General features: G+C 63.5%; 1 protein-coding gene and 1 long non-coding RNA gene across 5 annotated transcripts in view; one reads left to right on the top strand and one right to left on the bottom strand.

Annotated features, from left to right (window-relative positions):
* LOC133082140 (serine/threonine-protein phosphatase 2A regulatory subunit B'' subunit beta-like) overlaps nucleotides 1-16,551 on the top strand; it is a 67,371-nt gene extending 50,820 nt beyond the window's left edge. For 2 of the 4 annotated variants that reach the window (XM_061178595.1, XM_061178598.1), the window contains exons 3-13: nucleotides 2,741-2,844; nucleotides 3,081-3,183; nucleotides 3,950-4,024; nucleotides 4,674-4,760; nucleotides 5,944-6,100; nucleotides 10,087-10,135; nucleotides 10,682-10,771; nucleotides 11,179-11,354; nucleotides 12,001-12,119; nucleotides 12,238-12,344; nucleotides 15,755-16,551. In XM_061178595.1, the coding sequence (XP_061034578.1) occupies nucleotides 2,741-2,844; nucleotides 3,081-3,183; nucleotides 3,950-4,024; nucleotides 4,674-4,760; nucleotides 5,944-6,100; nucleotides 10,087-10,135; nucleotides 10,682-10,771; nucleotides 11,179-11,354; nucleotides 12,001-12,119; nucleotides 12,238-12,344; nucleotides 15,755-15,905 (1,218 nt within the window). In that variant the 3' untranslated portion in view covers nucleotides 15,906-16,551. Of the gene's footprint in view, nucleotides 1-2,740; nucleotides 2,845-3,080; nucleotides 3,184-3,949; nucleotides 4,025-4,673; nucleotides 4,761-5,943; nucleotides 6,101-10,086; nucleotides 10,136-10,681; nucleotides 10,772-11,178; nucleotides 11,355-12,000; nucleotides 12,120-12,237; nucleotides 12,345-15,119; nucleotides 15,408-15,754 lie in introns of all 4 variants that reach the window. The other 2 variants (XR_009698913.1, XM_061178597.1) reach the window with 2 other exon arrangements.
* Nucleotides 16,012-17,197, bottom strand: LOC133082141 (uncharacterized). Its single transcript, XR_009698914.1, has 3 exons — nucleotides 16,908-17,197; nucleotides 16,569-16,647; nucleotides 16,012-16,441 (listed from the first exon to the last, which is right to left on the bottom strand). It is a non-coding gene; the product is annotated as an uncharacterized LOC133082141 (long non-coding RNA).
* Nucleotides 17,198-18,351: the final 1,154 nt, after the last annotated feature.

Raw genomic sequence — 18,351 nt, 5'->3', positions numbered from 1 at the left:
GCCCTTGGCCTTTTTTTCTGTACCTTCGCCTTAGTTTGAAGTCTGTGTGTGACCCCGTTGTCAGGATAATGCCCTGCAAACGTTTTCCTGGTCTGCGGCTTGTTTTTATGCCCTCGGCGACGTCTGCCCCGGAGTTCTGGTGGGGAAGCGGTTCAGTCCACCCACCTTCTCTTTCAGAGTTTTGGTGTTTGAGTCACGTTTAGGGAACCTTTGCTTCTCCAGCATCGGGACGATCTCCTACATTTCCTTCTGGAAAGTTTGGAGTTTCACCGTCCACGCTTGGGGCTGGGATCCCTCCCTCATGGTTTTGTAGAGTTGCCCCGCCGACCAGCTGGGCTGTCACTAGAGACGATCGTTCCCTCTGAGCTGCCGCCAACTTTGTGTGCTGAGTTGGTGGGTGGCACGTGGGGGGTCTGTCCCTAAACTGGTCCCTTCCTCTTTGCCCTGATGCACAGCCTCACTGCTGTGACTGCACGGAAGGCTTGACAGTCATGTGCGTTTGCGTGTGGGCTTTGGATGAGCTGGTTGATTTCTGCAAAACACACCTTGCTGGGTGTGCATTGCCTTTGCGTTGAATCTGTGGGTCGTCTGGGGAACAGTTGACATTTTAACACATTATTGACTGGGAGATTTTTGCAGAAACTAACGCCTGTGGCTGTAATAATGTTTCCGGTCAAAAATGTGTCAACAGCATTAAATGTCCAGTCCAGGAATCTATATGGTCTGTCCCTCCATTTGGGGGGGGTCTTTGATTTCTCCCAGCCACGCTTTCTCGTTCCCTTTGTAGAGGTCTCGCACTTTCAGTTACGTTTACCTGTAGGTTGATGTCTTTTATGCTTTTCGTAGACGGCACTGTTACATTTTTTATTTTCTAATTGCTTGTCGCCAGTGTGTGGAAATATAATTGATTTTTGTACATTGTCCTGGGATCCCGCAGCTTTGCTGGTTTTCTGTTACAAGTAAGTCTCCTACGTACACACCTTCAAGTTGCGAACTTTTAGAGATGCGAACGTGCTTACGGTCAGCGTCAGGCACGAGTGACGTTGCAGCTCGCCCTCCGTCTCCTATTGCTGACGATCCTTCAGTTCTACCATCTCCCACCTCCTCTCCCTCCTCCAGGCAGTAACTCTTCTTGCCTGTTCACTCGATGCCAGCCCCTGTGTGCCAGCTGTTGTACTGGACTACTGTACTTTTCAAGGTACTGTAAAAATGTAAAAATGTTTCTTCATCTTTTGTGTTTGTTTTTTATGTATCATTTGCATGGAAAGTATTGGAAACCTGTTAGAGTACAGTACTATGCAGCCGACTGTGTTAGTTGGGTACCTAGGCTGACTTTGTTGGACTTACGGACAAACTGGACTTCGGAACGTGCTCTCGGAATGGAACTCGTTCGTGTGTAGGGGGACTTAGTGTAATTCTGGTATTTCGTAAACCTTTCGGAACTCTCCCTACCATCGCGTATTTGTGAATTACCAGAGTTTCCTCTTTGTCTCTGCCCCGAGCGTCCCCTCCTCCATCTCTGCTGCTGGAGCCTGTCCCGTTCCAGCTCAGGGCAGAGCCGGCCAGCGCGTGTCCCCACGTGCAGATGTGAGCCGTGGGCTCCTGTGAACGCCCCTGATTACAGTGCTGTGTTCCTTTCTGTTCGTAAGTTTCCTGGCCTGTTGTTTGTTACTGTGACTTTTTTTTTTACTGCTGGATTCGATTTGCTGGCCTGGATTTGTGTGGGATGTTGGCGTCTCTGTTCCTGGGAGCTGAGGGCGCCTGATCTCCCCTCACAGGTGTCAGGGTCCAGGACGTGCAGCCTCGTAACAGGAGTTCGGAGATGTCCCTTGTTTCCATTCTCTGGAAGAGTGTGGGTGCCATCCACGTGATTTCTTCCCTAAAGCTGGGCCTGGGATTTTCTTAGTGGGAAGGCTTTAAGCCACGGGTTGGGTCTCTTGAAATGTAGAACCGTCTGGATGTCCGTTGTCAGTTCTGGTTCAACACGGTCGTTAGTCAAGGGGTCCGCCCGTTTGCCTGCAGTTGTCGCGTTTCCTGGCCTCCAGTTGTTGGGAGTGTCCATTGCCTGTCTGTCCAGCGCTGGCGGGCTCTGCAGTGACCGCTGACGTGGGGAGTGCGCGTTTCCCTTTTCTGCTTCTCCAGGAGTGTTGCTGAGGGGTAATTGCTTGCGTAAAAGCTTTCCGAAGAGCTGACTCGGCCTTGTTGACTCCTCTGTTGCGTATCTGCTCTTTTTTTCTCTTCTCTCAGCTTTTGTCGTTTCCGCCCTGCTGCTGCTGCGTTTTCGGGAGGGAAGCTCAGAGCGTGGGCCTGTGTCCCGGTCAGCACCTGCGTTGACAGCTGTGGCCGCCAGCCCTGCGGTCGCCTCGGCCCCTGAGATGTGCCCGGGTCACAGCCTCACACTCTGAACTGAAGGAGTATCTGTCGCTTACGCCGCCCCGACGCGTCATCGGAGGTGCTGCACGTCCAGGGCTGGGCACGTGGTCGTCGCCTCCCTACAGCTGCCGACGTGCCGCCTCCAGTTGCGGCAGGCGGTCTGTGCCGCGTGCTCGGGAGCGCCGTTGCCGTCGGCGTCTCCGGAGTGACGGCTGGGAGAGGCTGCCCCTCCGCCTAGAGGCCCGTGGGGCTGGCGCAGGCGCAGGCGCTGGGCTGCGCGGTCGGGCTGTCTGCGCGCGGTGCGCTCCTGGCCGCTGCGGGGGCTCGGGCAGCGCTAACCCTGTGTCCCCTCCCCCTCCGCCCGCAGGCCTGCGGCTGCCCGCTCTACTGGAAGGGGCCGCTCTTCTGCGGCGCCGGCGGGGAGCGTACGGGCTCCGTCTCCGTGCACAAGTTCGTCGCCATGTGGAGGAAGTGAGTCCCGGGGCGGGAGTGGTGGCCCGGCCGTGCCTCTGCCTCCACTGGCCGGTGCTCCTGCGGCCGGGACAGTAAGGGACGGAGACGGATGTCCGGGGGTGCCCGGCACGCACCATGTCCCTTGCGGGGCCCCGTCCATCTGTGCCCGTCCTCACGGAGCACCCGACCCCGGAGTCTGGGGAGGGGCCTGTGGACGCGCGCGGGGTGTAGCTGGGGTGCCCTCTGTCGCCCAGGATGCTCCAGAGCTGTCACGATGACGCGGCCAAGTTCGTCCACTTGCTCATGAGCCCCGGCGGCAACTCCCTGGCGCAGGAGGACTTCATCCCTTTCTTGCAGGTGCGTCCCCGCCTCCCCGCCGCACACGCCTCCCATCCCCACCTCCCCTCCGCACACGCCCTCGCCCCCTCCTCGCAGGCGCGCCCCGGTGTCTACACCCCGGGGGCTGGCGGGCTCCTCCGAAGCTGGCTCCGTGCAGCCCCTCCAGACCTGCGTGAGAGGCAGGACGGTGTGGACAGCTGCACACCTGAGCCTGCGGAGCGTGGAGTCGCACCTTCGGGTGCCGGGCCGCCCACGAGAGGCCGCTCGCGGTTTGCAGAATGCTCATTTCCAGATGCCGTTCTGGTTCCTGTAAACACGATTTTGTTTAGCGCTGTCTGTTACATCCTGTAGAGGGGAATCGAAGGCGGTCTCCGGTTACCCGCGTGTTCCACGTGAACACGGAGTAACCGACGTTGCCAAACCATTTGAATGGAAGCGACTTAAAGGGCTCCTGGGACTGCAGTGCTTTGTTAAGTGAGGATATCGCCAATTTTCTTTCTCAGAACCTGGGGTGGAGTTCCACGGTGGTCTTTTATACATTTACACGTGTCAGATTGTTACCTTCGGCCGCGACAGGTGGCGTGCTTCCTTAGCTCGTGGCCCAGATGATTCCGTGTGATCCTTGAATTTGATGTGATTTCACGTAACCGTGTGTCTGGGGTGACGCTGCGTGAGCGGCTCTGTGGCTGGATGTGTGAACCTGGGTGTCGGTAGTGGACACGTGCACGCTTAATCCTGGGCCTGGCGGCACATCCCAGGGCCGTGTCCTGTCCCCCGTGTGCAGGACGTGGTGAACACCCACCCAGGCTTGGCATTCCTGAAGGAAGCGTCGGAGTTCCACTCCCGCTACATCACCACGGTGAGTACGAGCGCGTCCGCTGCCCCTGTGGCTTCCGTGGGCACCTGAGGCCCGGGCTCCAGGCCCGCCGTGAGGGAACGGACACCCAGCCCCCGCACCCATGGCCCTTCACAGCCCGCTTTCTCACCAGGAAGCAGAGCTAAGCCCCGTGGCCAAGGTGGGCCTCACCGTGCAGGGGGCAGGGGTCACTGTCTGGCCTTAAGTTAACGTTTTTCATTCTGTGGTCAGTTGAGCGTCCGTGGAAGCATTGGGAGCAGTGTCTCAAACCACCCGCAGTGTAAGAAGGACTCCCAGCCACGCAGGAACTGCGTGCCCATGCCGTCCCAGCTCAGGTGTGGCCATCTCACCCGGACATCCCCCCGCATGTGGCAGCGGGTCCGCTTCTCCTGCCACCTGTGTCCTCCCTGCAGCTGGAGGCAGGACTGCTTCCCCCCCACCGTCTTTTGACGTGAGGTGCGGTCGCCCTCTGCTGGTGACACGGGGCCCTGCGGCCCCGGGTGCGGAGCTCCTGGTGAGGCCAGGCAGGAGCTCGTAGGCGAGGTCCCAGGCGGGGTACCTGCAGGACCACACATGGGGTTGCTGCACAGTCACGTGCGGGGCCCCCAGCCCCCTGCGTCCCGGTGCTCAGCCGACGGGCCTCCTCCTACAGGTCATACAGAGGATCTTCTACACGGTCAACAGGTCCTGGTCCGGGAGGATCACGTGCGCAGAGCTCCGGAGGAGCACGTTCCTGCAGGTGGGTGGCGGCTGGCCGAGGGGACACGGGGCCTCCTGCATGCCCCCGCCCACTCATCCAGCCTCCCGGCATCCACCGCGACCCATCCACCCATCCCTCCACCCGCCCCCCATCGATCTCCCATCCCTCCACCAACCTGTCAGCCCTCACCCCACCCGTCTGCCCACCCGTCGTCATTACCCCATCCAGCCTCCCTCCCTCCCTTCCCTAGCGTCATCCATTTCTCCGCCCACACGCCAACAGTCCATTCTTTATCCATATACACGTCGTCCGTCGGTCTACCCACCTCTCCACCCACCCGTCGTCTCTCCCTGCACCCACCAGCCTGTCACCCGTCCCTCCATCGGCTGACGCATCACCTGTTTCCCCCACCCGGTCCACCCCCCCGTCGTCCACCTCCTTGTCCATCCACCCAGCCGTTATCCATTCCTCCACCACCCTATCATCTGGTTCTGCATCCATCCCCCACCCACCATCCCCTTCTTCATCTACCCACGCACTCGTCGTTCATTCCTCCATCCCCTCACCAATAGCCCGTCGCTACACCAACCCCTAGATCATCCCTTTGTCCACTCTCCCATCCTCCATCCCCCTCCCTCCACCCACCCACTCTCCATCCCTCCACCCAGCACCTAGCTTATCCGCGGTCACCCCATTCATCTGCCCATCTGTCATCATTACCCCACCCACCTTCCGTCCCTCCACCGTCATCCATTCCTCATCCCCCGACTCGTCCATCATCCATTCATTTTCCTTCCTTTCCTTTATGCATCCGCCCACCCTTTTTCTTCTTCCGTTCATCGTGTACCCTTCCTTTCCCCTCGTCCATCCCGGAGGCACGGCCCTGCCCTCTGGGGAGCGGGTGCACCCGGGTTCTGTGGACCTGTGCGTGTCAACAAGGGTGGGGCTGACCCGCTCGCGTCAGGAGCCCCCAGCCACGAGAGCGTACGTGCTTGGGCTGCTCCGTGCTGCAGTCTCGGGGCCCTGACCGGTGCTCCCCGACCTGCGTGCTGGGCTCCCAGCCCTCAAGCAGGTCTCCACCAGCGCTGACCCTCCACCCTCACGACGTGAGACTCCTGGGGGCGGGGGGCGGAGGGGCGGGGGGGTTCCCACCCGCGGGAGGCCTGTCTCCACGCTGCAGCCGGAGGTGCCTGGCAGCGGTCTTCTGGGTCTGTCCTGGTAGAATGTGGCGCTTCTGGAAGACGAGGCGGACATCAATCAGCTGACCGAGTTCTTCTCTTACGAGCACTTCTACGTCATCTACTGCAAGTTCTGGGAGCTGGACACGGACCACGACCTGCTCATTGACGCGCAGGACCTGGCCCGGCACAGCGACCACGGTGAGGGCGCGGCCGGCGGGCGGCGGGGACGCGGCATGGGACGCACGGGGACCGGGGCGGACGCGGGACACGGCACGGGATGCACGGGGACCGGGGCGGACACGGGACACGGCACGGGACGCATGGGGACCGGGGCGGACACGGGACACGGCACAGGACCTTGGGGACCGGGGCAGACACGGGACATGGCACAGGACACACGGGGACCGGGACAGACACGGGACACGGCACAGGACACACGGGGACCGGGGCGGACACGGCACAGGACGCACGGGGACCGGGGCGGACACGGGGAACGGGGTGGACACAGGATACACGGGGACAGGGGCGGACACGGGACACGGCACAGGACGCATGGGGACCGGGGCGGACATGGGACACAGCACAGGATGCACGGGGACCGGGGCGGACATGGGACACAGCACAGGACGCACGGGGACCGGGGCAGACACGGGACATGGCACAGGACACACAGGGACCGGGGCGGACACGGGACACGGCACAGGACGCACGGGGACCAGGGCGGACACGGGACACGGCACAGGACACACGGGGAACGGGGTGGATACAGGATACACGGGGACAGGGGCGGACACGGGACACGGCACAGGACGCATGGGGACTGGGGCGGACATGGGACACGGCACAGGATGCACGGGGACCGGGGCAGACACGGGACATGGCACAGGACACACGGGGACCGGGGCAGACACGGGACACGGCACAGGACCCTGGGGACCGGGGCAGACACGGGACACGGCACAGGACCCTGGGGACCGGGGCAGACACGGGACACGGCACAGGACACATGGGGACCGGGGCAGACACGGGACACGGCACAGGACACATGGGGACCGGGGCAGACACGGGACACGGCACAGGACACGTGGGGACCGGGGCAGACATGGGACACGGCACAGGACACATGGGGACCAGGGCGGACACAGGACACGTGGGAATGGAGCAGACACGGGACACAGCACAGGGCACATGGGGGTCGGGGCAGACATGGGACACAGCACGGGACCCGCGGGGACCGGGACGCACAGGTCCTGCCGTTGGTGGAGGCGCTCTCTGGGGGGCGTGGAGCCCCCGTCCTGAGCAGAGGTAGCGGCTGCCCCACACAGGCTGCGTCCGTCCGTCCCCCCGCTCTCCCCACCCCACCTCTCCTCCATTTGTCCTCAAGTATTTGGGGGCCACCCCACCCGTCATTTCACGCCAGGTCTCATGATGAGCCCCGGCGTGGGCCAGTCTGGGTGCCGCCCTGAGCCCCCAGCACCTGTTCCTATAGATGAGCAAACTGTTCCCATATGCTGTATCTCTCGGCAGCGTTCCCCTCGCTCCCTCCCTCCTCCCGCGGCTTCCTGCTCTGTGTCGGGGCCTCGAGTGGCCCGTCTGCGGAGTGGACAGTGCCCTGTCTGCGTGGGCGGCTCTGGGCACCGTCCTGAGGCCAAATTCCAGCTCGGGGCCACTGGGGCCGGGGCGGGTGGGACGGCGGCGGCGGGCCCCCGGGAGTCGTCCTGAGGGGAGGGAACGGCGGAGCGGAGACGCGGTTCTCTGAGAGGTTTCACTTCTGGCTTCTGGGTTAGACTGTGAGCTTCCGTGCCTTCTCACCACAGAAAGTCCTGACAGGTTGCACTCCGGCCTCTCACAGTTGGGGAGCAGCAGGGGGGAATCCAGTGTCAATGCTTCTTTGATGAGAGAAAACTATCACCTCCCATCTCCCGTGACAAGAAGTCACATTTTCAGGGTACACAGAGTGGGCCGGAATTTAAGTGCGCCGTGGGTTCTTAGTTTTAGAAACAATTTTCTTAAGACTGCACGTTTTCACGTAACGGATTGTTCACGTACCCACACGCACAACCGAATTTCTGAATCCTCAGGGTGTGGGTTTTGTCTGTGGTCGACGGGGCCCGGACGTGAGCTCCCTGGGGCACTGTCTGCTTGCTATATCTCTCGGACTGGCCTTGTGAACGCTGGCGTGTGGAGAGAGACGTGGGTCTCTCTCAACTCCGTCCCTAAATTTGACGCCTGGTCTCAACTCCAACTCCTTCTGTGATCTCGGGAATAGCTCCAGGCGCAGACCCGTGGTGGCCGGCACGTGGTTCCCCAGATCAGGGGTCACCTGTCCCCGCCCGTCCCCACGACCCTCTCCTGGTGCCCACATCCCTGTGTCCCTGTGTCCACCCCGTCGAGGTCTCACGTCAGGGCGTCTCGTGGGGCCGGTGTTGGGGCTTTGTCACCAGGCAGGGCTGGTGGCGTTGTGGCCTCGTCTGTCCTGGAGACACGACTGACTGTGGGGACCGTGGTCTTGCGGCCAGCACAGGACACTGGGTGGCTTCGGGCAGTCCCCCAGCTGTGGACGTGAGTGCCGTGATGCGTCCCTCCCCTTCCATCTGCCGCTTCCTAACCTACCAGGTCCTGCACGAGAGGTGGCAGGGCTCCTCCTTACGTCGTGGAAAGGAACGGGCAGAGGGGCAGAGCTGACCTGTCCCATGTCCCACGGACGAGTGGGTTCTGGTCTCGGATTGCCGGTCGTGGCAGTGAGTCTGAGTCAGCTGTCCAGTTCCCTGGGGCTGTCGTCATGGCGGGGTGGGGGGGGACCCTCAAAGAACAGGAAATGATCCTCCCAGTTCTGAGGCCAGAGGTCCAAAATCAACGCATTTATGAAGGACTGTCATCCAGGAGGGGCTTCCTGAGGCAGCTGTATCGGATGACCGCAAATCGGGGGCTTAAAATCCATCCTCCCCTAGCCCTGGGGACCAGACATCTGAGGTCAAGGTGTCCCAGGGCCGCGCTCCCTCCAGAGGCTCCAGGGGAGGGTCCTTCCTGCCTCTTCCAGCTCCGGGGGGCTCCAGGCGTCCCTGGGCTTGTGGCCGCATCCCTCCCGTCTCCGCCTCTGTTTTCACGTGGCTTCTCCTCTGTGTCTGGGTCTCTCCTCTTCTGTCTCTTAGAAGGACCCTGTCATTGGATGTAGGGCCACCCTCATCCAGGAGGCCACCTCATCTCAGACCCTTTCACTGCATCACTTCTGCAGAGACCCTGTTTCCATATAAGGTCCCGTTCACAGACCAGGAGTCAGGACGTGGACGTGTCTTTCTGAGAAACACTGTTCAGCCTCTGACACCATCCGGTCATTTCCCATTAGAGGTGACTTTCATTGAGGCAGGATGATTTGGGGGAAAAGACACTTTGTCTTTATTTCCCCATTTTTGTGGTTATAGATCTTGGGTATGGGCTGAAAAGTGTCCCCAAAATTTACACGATGAAGCCCTGACCCCCGGGACCTCAGGATGTGACTCTATTTGGAGATGGGGTCTTTAAAGAGGAGATGAAGGTAAAATGAGGTCACTAGGGTGGGTCCTGATCCCATAGGACTGGTGTCCTTATAAGAAGAGGAGATCAGGACCCAGACACACACAGAGGGACAGCCCTGTGAGGACACAGGGAGGAGAGGGCCGTCTACACGCCCAGGAGAGAGGCCTCGGGAGGGACCAGTCCTGCTGACCCTTGGATCTCAGACTCCAGCCTCCGGGACCGGGGGAGAAATAACGTGTGCCGTTTAAGCTGCCCCGTCTGCGGTGTTTCATTATGGAACCCCAGCCGACTGATTTGGTGTCTTTCACTCTTCCATCCTCTTAGTTGCCGGCGGGTTGGATGCATTTGTGTGCTGATCACAACAACTGAGTGTTTGGAGGCAGAGCCTCCGAGAGGGTGGACGTGTGCGTCCTGCCCTTCACCGCCCGCTCTCTCTTGGGGCTCCTGGGCCAGCTCTTCACTCTGCTTTGCCCTGGGCTCAGGTTCTGCACTGGAACGTGCCGGGCAGCGCTGAGGGAGGCCGGGAGCAGGAGGTTCGGTCCCGAGGGTTCTGCCTGACTGGGCTCGGGTCTCGGCCTTCAGACCTGAGCCCGCCCGGCCACCTGCACGGCTGCGGCGCTGGGCCAGGAGCAGCGTGCGGGGCTCACGGCCGGCTTCCTCTTTTGCAGCCATATCCACCAAGATGATCGAGAGGATCTTCTCCGGAGCCGTGACGCGGTGCGTCCCAGCCGCCCAGCCGGTCTTGTCAGGGTTTGGGCTGACGTTCCGCACGCGCATCCGGGTCTGACTCATTTGCTCCTGATGTGAGGTGGCCATGCTCTGGGAGTGCGTGCCATCGTCACATGAGGTCGTGAGTTAGGGACACGCGTACACACCTTTGTTACACGAGGTCGCGAGTCGGGGACACATGCCACTCACATGAGGTCACATGTAAGGGACACGCCATTGTCACATGAGGTCGTGAGTTAGGGACACGTGTACACACCTTTGCCACGAGGTCGTGAGTCGGGCGACACAGGCCCCTGCCCCTGAGGCTGTGAGGCGGCTGTGACCACGGCGGCTGCTCCTGCCCCAGCTGGGCCCCAGGGACCCTCCTCCGGGTCACGTGGTCTCTCTCAGGCCTTGTCCCGAGTAGGAAGCAAGGGTGCAGGACTGGGCCGGGTGCAGGGTTCCCCACGCCCCGGGGGAGGTGGGCTGGGACCCCGCCTCAGGCCGCTGCTGCCTGACGCAGTCTTTGTCTCTCGGTTCCGGCCCTGAATCCAGAGGGAAAAAAGTGCAGAAAGAAGGAAAAATAAGCTACGCTGACTTTGTCTGGTTCTTGATCTCCGAGGAAGACAAGAAAACCCCGACCAGGTGAGTATCTGGCAGCTGCTCTTTGCTCCACTTGCTAGAACACTTAGAAGCAGGGGCTGGTGGTCACCCCCGAGCGAGGGCGCCCCCCCCCCCGCCGTGATCCACCTGGGCAAGGTCAGACACAGGCAGGGCTCGCACTGGGGGAGGGGTCCCCGGGTGGTGGCGTCTGTCCCAGGCGGGGCTCGCACTGGGGGAGGGGTCCCCCGGTGGTGGCGTCTGTCCCAGGCGGGGCTCGCACTGGGGGAGGGGTCCCCCGGTGGTGGCGTCTGTCCCAGGCGGGGCTCGCACTGGGGGAGGCGTCCCCGGGTGGTGGCGTCTGTCCCAGGCGGGGCTCGCACTGGGGGAGGCGTCCCCGGGTGCTGGGGTCCGTGCTGGGCGGCCATGCTGACCGTGGCCCGGTGTCACAGCATTGAGTACTGGTTCCGCTGCATGGACCTGGATGGGGACGGGGTGCTGTCCATGTACGAGCTGGAGTACTTCTATGAGGAGCAGTGCCAGCGGCTGGACAGCATGGCCATCGAGGCCCTGCCCTTTGAGGACTGCCTGTGCCAGATGCTGGACCTGGTGAAGCCTCAGAGCGAAGGTGATGCCGGGGGGCGGGATCCCCCAGTGAGACAGGGACACCCCCGGGGGAGGGGGTCCCGCGACCCCATGGCCCTGTGCCTGTGCTCCTTCACGGCCCACGTGGGGAGCCCAAGCCCGGGACGCCCGGTGTGGGCACTTCAGAGGGCCCCCCGCCCTCGGCTCCCCCTCGTCCGGCCCTGTGCTGGGGCCTCCGGGCTGTGTTTGGTGGGTGTGGGAGCCGGGAGCCCACCAGGTGCGTCCATCCAGGGGCGCCCAGGACACCTTCCAGGGTCAGAGGCTGGCTCTGCCCGGACCCACCCGTCTCAGTCGGTGTCGTGCGTCCGTGTCCTGGGCCCTGGTCTCAGGTGTCGTCACTGGGGGCCACGGTGTCCTGGGCCTTCCTGCCCTGGCTGGGGGCTCCTGCCCCGTGTCCGCGGGTCCAGGGCAGCTCGGGTCCCGCCCTCAGGTGACTCGCGCGCGGCCCTCACTGCGTCGGGCCCTGTCTCCCGACCGCCCCCTCCCTCGGGCTTCTGCCCACACCCGTGGCCTGGTTCGCGGCAGGGGGCGCCGGGTCCTGAGGCGCGTCGTTACGCACGCATGGAGGGGACGCGGCTCCTGGGCGCACGTGGGAGCTGCGTGAGCTCACGTGCCGCCCCTGCCCGCAGGGAGGATCACGCTTCACGACCTGAAGAGGTGCAAGCTGGCCAGCGTCTTCTTCGACACCTTCTTCAACATCGAGAAGTACCTGGACCACGAGCAGAGAGAGCAGGTCTCCCTGTTCAGGGTGAGCGGGGGGTGGGGGGGCGCCTGGGGGGGCGCGGGGGGCGGGGCGCGTGGGCACCTCCGGGTCCCCTCCCCCTCCCCTCCCCCCCCGGGTGACACGACGCGCGTGTTTCCCGCAGGACAGCGAGAGCGAGGGCCCCGAGATGTCCGACTGGGAGAGGTACGCCGCCGAGGAGTACGACATCCTGGTGGCTGAGGAGGCCGTGGGGGAGCCCTGGGAGGACGAGTAAGGGCGCGGCGGGGACACGGGGGCCCGGGACGCGGGGATGGCCAGCTGGGGGGGACGGGGACCCGGGATGCGGGGACGGCCAGCTGGGGGGAACGGGGGCCCGGGATGCGGGGACGCAGGTGTGGAGACGGGGGCCCGGGACGTGGGGACGGACAGCTGGGGGGGACGGGGGCCCGGGACACGGGGTGGGGGGACGGGGGCCCGGGACGCGGGGACGGCCAGCTCGGGGGACGGGGACACTCCCCCCGTGTCACAGCCCGAGGAGCCTGGAGGCAAGAGACGCCTGCTCTGCTTCACGTGCCGCCGCCCCACCCCGGGGACAGGGACCCATGGAGGCCGGGCCCGCAGCCCCCCGCCCTGTCCCCGGGCGCTCACCCTGCTCCCGACCACCCGGCCTCAGGCCGCCCCGGCCCCTGGAGGGCTTCCTGCTGAATCAGGCCCTGCCCCGGCTCCACACAGGGTTCTCCGGGGTCCCGTGTGCCATCTCCCGAGCTCCCTCGCCCTCGGGGGTGGGACCGGCAGGCGGCTTGAGGGGCGCAGAGCCCAGCCCTGCGGAAGGGTGGCCGGGGGAGCCGGCAGGGCAGCCCCGTCGGGGAGCGTGGTTGTAGCTCAGTGGGCGCGCCTGCCGACGACGCCCCTCCTGCCCCGTGGCTGGCGGGTGTGGACAGGTGAGGGGGGCCGGGGCCGGGGACTGCGCGTCTCCCCCAGGGCCTTGGTCCTCAGGCTTGAAAGCAGCCTTGCGGTAGAGGAGAGTTGGGGTCCAGCGTTCATGCCTGGGTCCCTGACGGACTCGGACCCCCACCCGGTCCCGCCCAGAGCCTCCCCACCTGCCTCTTCCCCTGACGTGGCTGCTCGGCACCAGGGCCGGGGCTGGCACGGCTCCTCGTGTGTGTGGTGCACGGGTGGCAGTGGAGCCCGGGGCCTGAGGGTCACCCTCCGCCTCTGAGGAGGGGGCTTCAGCTTGCCGACAGCGGCGCTGCCTGCCCAGGGGTCCTCAGACTCCCACCCCGAGGGGGTTCAGAGTGGGCGGGAGTGTGAGCACGCCTGTCACCCCAGACCCCGCCCACCCTCAGGGCCTGTCTTTGGTCCAGGTGTTTGGCCTTTTCCAGAAGGTCACAGAGGTGGAATCCCCCAGCCCCTTCACGCCCGCCTTTGCTCTCAGCACGCGGCCTCTCAGAGCCCCGCGCGTCCCTGGGCGCGTCAGGAGGTTGGGCCCCTTCACACCTGGCTGCGTCCTCACCGGCAATGGATGTTTACTCGCTGGTGTCCGTTGCTTCGGGCCTGGGCACGCGTGGACGGCTGCGCTGTTGAGACGTGCGAGCTGGTTTCGTAGGGCTGTAAGCGCTCGTCTCCTGGCTCAGAACCTGGGTGGGAGGTTCTGGGTCACCTCCACGAGCCACCCACCCATCTTCTCACGTGGCTGCGCCACTTTGTGTCCCCGCCGGTGTCGGGCGTGAGTTCCCGCCGCTCCACATCCTCACCGGCTCTGCCATGGTTACGGTTGGTTTGTTTTTTAAATTGTAGCCACTCGGACGTGTGCAGCAGGATTGCATCCCAGCTTTAGCTGTCCTTGTTGTCCTTTTCTGGTGAAGGGCCGTGTCTTCTGTCTGTTCCCCATCGTGGGTTATTTGTTTCTTTCTGATCGAGTCTCAGGGGTTCTTTACGTCTTCTGGATACAAGCCCTTCAGGAGAGAGAGGACTTGTATTTCCTCGCAGTTTGTGGTGTATCTTTTCCTTCTCCTAACCTTGTGTATCACGGAGGAGACGCTCTGAACTTTGATGAACTGCCATTTGTCATTTTGTCTTTATGGGCTGGGCTTTGGTGTCACGTGTAAGAAATGATTGCCTAATCCAAAGCCACAGAGACTCTTCTGGAAGTTGCAGCGTTTTCCACTTTATGCTGGGTCTGTGATCTGCTCTGAGTGACCTCCCCTGCGGGGCATGGGGTCTGGTCCCGGTTACTTTTTTATGCACGTGGATGTCCAGTTGAACGGAAGGCCACCAGGTCGGCATCTCTGTTGAGAATCAGTTGACCGTGTCTGTGGGTCTGTGAGCTGCTTCGGTTCTGTTGACGCTCGTCTCTGTCTGGCCCCCAGTGCAATGCCGTCTCGCCTGCTGTGGCCTCGGGGTGCGGCAGTGACTCACGTAGCGAGGCCTCCGACTCTGGTCTTGCTTAGAATCGTCTGGGTCACTCCGGTAGAACCGTAGAGTCGGCCTGACTGTCCAGGAAGCGCCTGGGGGACGTTTACTGGGCTGAGCCGGGTCTCTACATGGTGAGACTTGGCACCGTGACCGGGTGACCACCTGTGAGTTGGTCTCGGGACCGTCTGTCCCGTGAGCGGTGAGGCTGGCCTCTGGCTGTCCACCCGGCTGTGCTTCCTGCAGCTGCGAGGTAACCCGGCCTCTGCGTGGTGAGACCCCGCATGCTTCAGCGTGGTGTCGGCTCTTCTGGTTCCTTTGTTTTGACGTGGACGTTTACGAACAAGCTTGTCTCTACACAATATTAAGCTGAGACTCTGAGGAAGGAACGAGCGCTCTGGGGACAGTGACACCTTAGTGACATCGAGCTTCCTGACCCGCAAAGCACTCTTTATAGACGCCTCTGACTTCTCCTGCCAGTGTTGTGTAGTTTTCAGTGTATGGACCTTACACGTATTTTGTGAGGTTTGTACTTGAGTATTGAAGAGGTCCTGCTGAAGTCTCCATCCCAGCAGTTCACTGGTGATGTAGAGAAACATGGTTTATTCATCTTGTGGTTCCTCTACCACCCAGCTCGATGCTGAATGAAAGTGGTGACGGGAGACGGCCTGGCCTTGATCCCACGTCAGGTGTGGAGTCCCCCGCTGCCCGGGAAGCATGACGCTGCTGTGGGATGCTTCCGCCCACGTGCTTCCCCAGCCTGCGGACACTCCGCTTCACTGCCGTTCGCGGAGACACTGAATCCTGCACTTTGTCAGCTGCCTTGGCCAGGTGGCTCCTCGCCTGTCGTCTGCCGATACAGATACGGCGTGGTTCTCGTGGTTGAACCGGCCTTGCCTTCCCGTGACAAACCGGGTCACGGTATGTGGGCCTTCTCGTTTGTTCTTGGATTCTGCTGTGGCGATTACTTGCAGTTTCTTGTGACACTGTGCCCTGCTTTGGCACCGGGGTCACGTGGGCCTCCTGGCAACCATCCTGGAATCGGGGTCACGGCCTCCTGCAACAGTGAGGGTGCCTCCTCCCACCCTCCGGAGGAGTTTGGGTGGGGGACGTGCCTGTTTTCCCCGCAGGCAGGACTCAGCAAGGAGACCGTCGGCGTGGCGGTCCTGCGCTCACGCGTCGCGGGGCTGCCAGCAGCGCCTCCGGCCGTGGGGGAGCACAGATGGGGGGTGCGCCCGCCCGCGTCCTCATCAAGCCCCTCCCTGCAGGTACGAGGCGGAGCTCAGCCCCGTGGACCAGAAGCTGGGCGCGCTGCGGTCTCCGCTGGCCCAGAGGCCCTTCTTCGAGGTGCCAACCGGCCTGGGCGCCGTCGAGCTGTATGAGTACGAGTGCGGGGATGACGACCTGCCGCCCTCATGACCTGTGGCCTCCGTGGGGCGTGAACGCGGCCTCTGCCTCGGGAACAGAACGGTGTGCTTGTGGAGCTCTTTTACAGAAAGTGAAGTGCGTTTGTATGGAGAGACGTTCTTATTTATTCAGCACAGAAGCTGGCCAGAGACGGTCACTGAGGGGGGCCCCACCCGCCCCAGAGGAGCTGCCGCATGCGCGAGAGCCCCAGCCCGGCCTGGCGGCGAGGACACATGTGCCCCAGTGTCCCCGGCAGTCAGGGCGACCTCGGCCCCGCTGTCCAGCTTCCAAGTGTAGGTGTTTCCAGACTCGCGTCGTCTGGCCGACGGTTCACCTCGTCTGGCTGAGCGGCTCCCAGGTGCCACCCCAGGAGATCTGCCTGCGGTCGTGGAGGTGCGCTGACTTCGGGGCGGGGTGTGGTCGTCAGGAACATTCCAGGAGCCCCGGCGCCTCCGTCCCGCGGGCGCCCCCGCAGGGGCCACTGTCCTGGCCACAGCTTCTCCCAGAGGGAGCGCCCACGTCAGCAAATCATCTTTTTTTTCCTGTTTCTGTGTAAATGTACAGAATATGTAAAGTTGAGCTTTATTTGCTGTGCAGAGCAGTTTAAAAACGTTTTATGAGATCACGTTTGTATTTTCAAATAAAGAATTTAAGGATTTTCAGCCCCAGGCTCACCTTGGGACAAAAACGGACACAGCGGCCGGGGATTCCGAACGCAGGTCACAGAGGGACGTGGGGACAGACGGTGGTGTCACTGCGGGGAGACCGCAGGGTGTGGAGGCCCTCAGGGCAAGGAGCCGGGGGCGCAGGTCCCAGGCCCTGGGCCCCGGGGCTCTCGCAGCCTGACCCTCCAGCCACGGTGGGCCCGGGTGGCCGCTCTCGCCCGCGGTCACTTCTGATCTGTGCGTGACGGGGCGCGAGCCTTCCCTGCAGGCACCACAGGGAGGCCCCGACGCCCACCCTCCACACCGCTCGGGCCACCCCCGGGTCCGGCACAGCTGAGTCGGCACCAACCTGAGACTTGAGGGGAGGGCGCGGCCCCGCGTGTCCAGGGGGAGGTGGCCGACGAGCGTCCCCCTGCCCAGGCCAGGGACAGACAGGTCGTCTAAGGTCTGGGCACTGAGCAGACCTCAGGGAATGAGTCCGTCCACCCTGCAGCTGGGCCCGCGGCGCTGGACAGAAGACACGCCCACGGCAGGGCTGGCAGCGAGAGGAGGAGCCGGCCCCCGCAGAGCCACACCACGTGGGACCACACAGGGCCGAGCCCCACGGACGGGAGCAGGGCCGGCTCTGGCACCTGCCTTCCCAGCCGGGCACGGCGACTGGCCATTGAGGAGGCTGTGGGCAGGCGGCTCCCCAGTTGATGGTCACACAGCCCTGTCCTGGGCAGGGGCCGCCGTCACCCGCCCCGCAGCCTGGGGGCCCCGAGGCCTGGGTCATCGGCACACGCTGGCCCCTGGGCACCTGGCGATGGAGGAGGAACTGCCAACGTGAGCTCCAGCGGGTGTGGCTCGCCTTCAGTCAGACCCGCCCTGCGGACAGACAGACAGGACAGGTGCTCAGGACACGTGGACGGATGCACAAACGTTAGGGCCCGGGACCGACAAACACGGGGCCAGAGGTCAGCCCGGCCGCCCACAGGGTGGTTCCCACTCAGTTAGGGACAGTTTGGCAAGTGCCCAGAAGGCAGATGGGGAACCCTCACCTGCCACAGCTGTTGGGGCTGTGAAGACAGCCGGGGGCAAGGCCAGCCGCACTCCCGCCCAGAGCCCCCCCCGGGCTGGTGCACTGACCACGCGGGGTCTGCACAAGGTGCCTCGGAGGGGGGCACCTCTGCTCCTAAAGGGCCGTCCCAGGCCCACACTCACCGGGGCTCCGGCAGCACTGCCCCAGCCCAGAGTCAGGAGGGACGCCAGGACCCCAGGGCGCCCCCGACCCAGTGGCCTGAGCCACGCGGGCCTGGGCGCACGTCTGAGGCTCCCGAGCGAGCCCCAGTCTACACCTGGGGTATCAGAGCACCTGGGGTGGCTCAGCGGGGCCTGGGCCACCGGACAACCGGCCAGCCGCAGGTGATGGTGCACACGGTGGCCCTGGGTCACTGGGACCAGGGCCTGGATCCCCGGTGCTGACTGCACAGGGGCCCCTCCCATCCCCAAGCTGGGCTCAGGTCTCACCTGGGAGACACCAGCGGCTGCAGAGTCCCACCTGCTCCCTCGCTGCCCCCCAGTACCCACAACACAGGGGACGCCTCACCTGCTGGACTGGGGACCCTGCAGACGGTTCTGGGTTCCGTGCCGGCCAGGGGGTCCAGGTGGAGCTCGTCCCCACGGGCAGCTCTGCAGTGGCAAGAGTCGTCAGCCGCGGTGGCACAGCAGGGCTGCTGCTTCCCCAGCCGAGGCCGCTCCCTGTTCTGAGGACGCCCGCCTCTCACCCCCCGCCCCCCCACCTCCCCACAGAC

This window comes from Eubalaena glacialis, chromosome X (genome assembly GCF_028564815.1).
Source record: "Eubalaena glacialis isolate mEubGla1 chromosome X, mEubGla1.1.hap2.+ XY, whole genome shotgun sequence".
Taxonomy (NCBI): domain Eukaryota; kingdom Metazoa; phylum Chordata; class Mammalia; order Artiodactyla; family Balaenidae; genus Eubalaena; species Eubalaena glacialis.
This window is presented reverse-complemented; position numbering and strand designations above follow the sequence as displayed.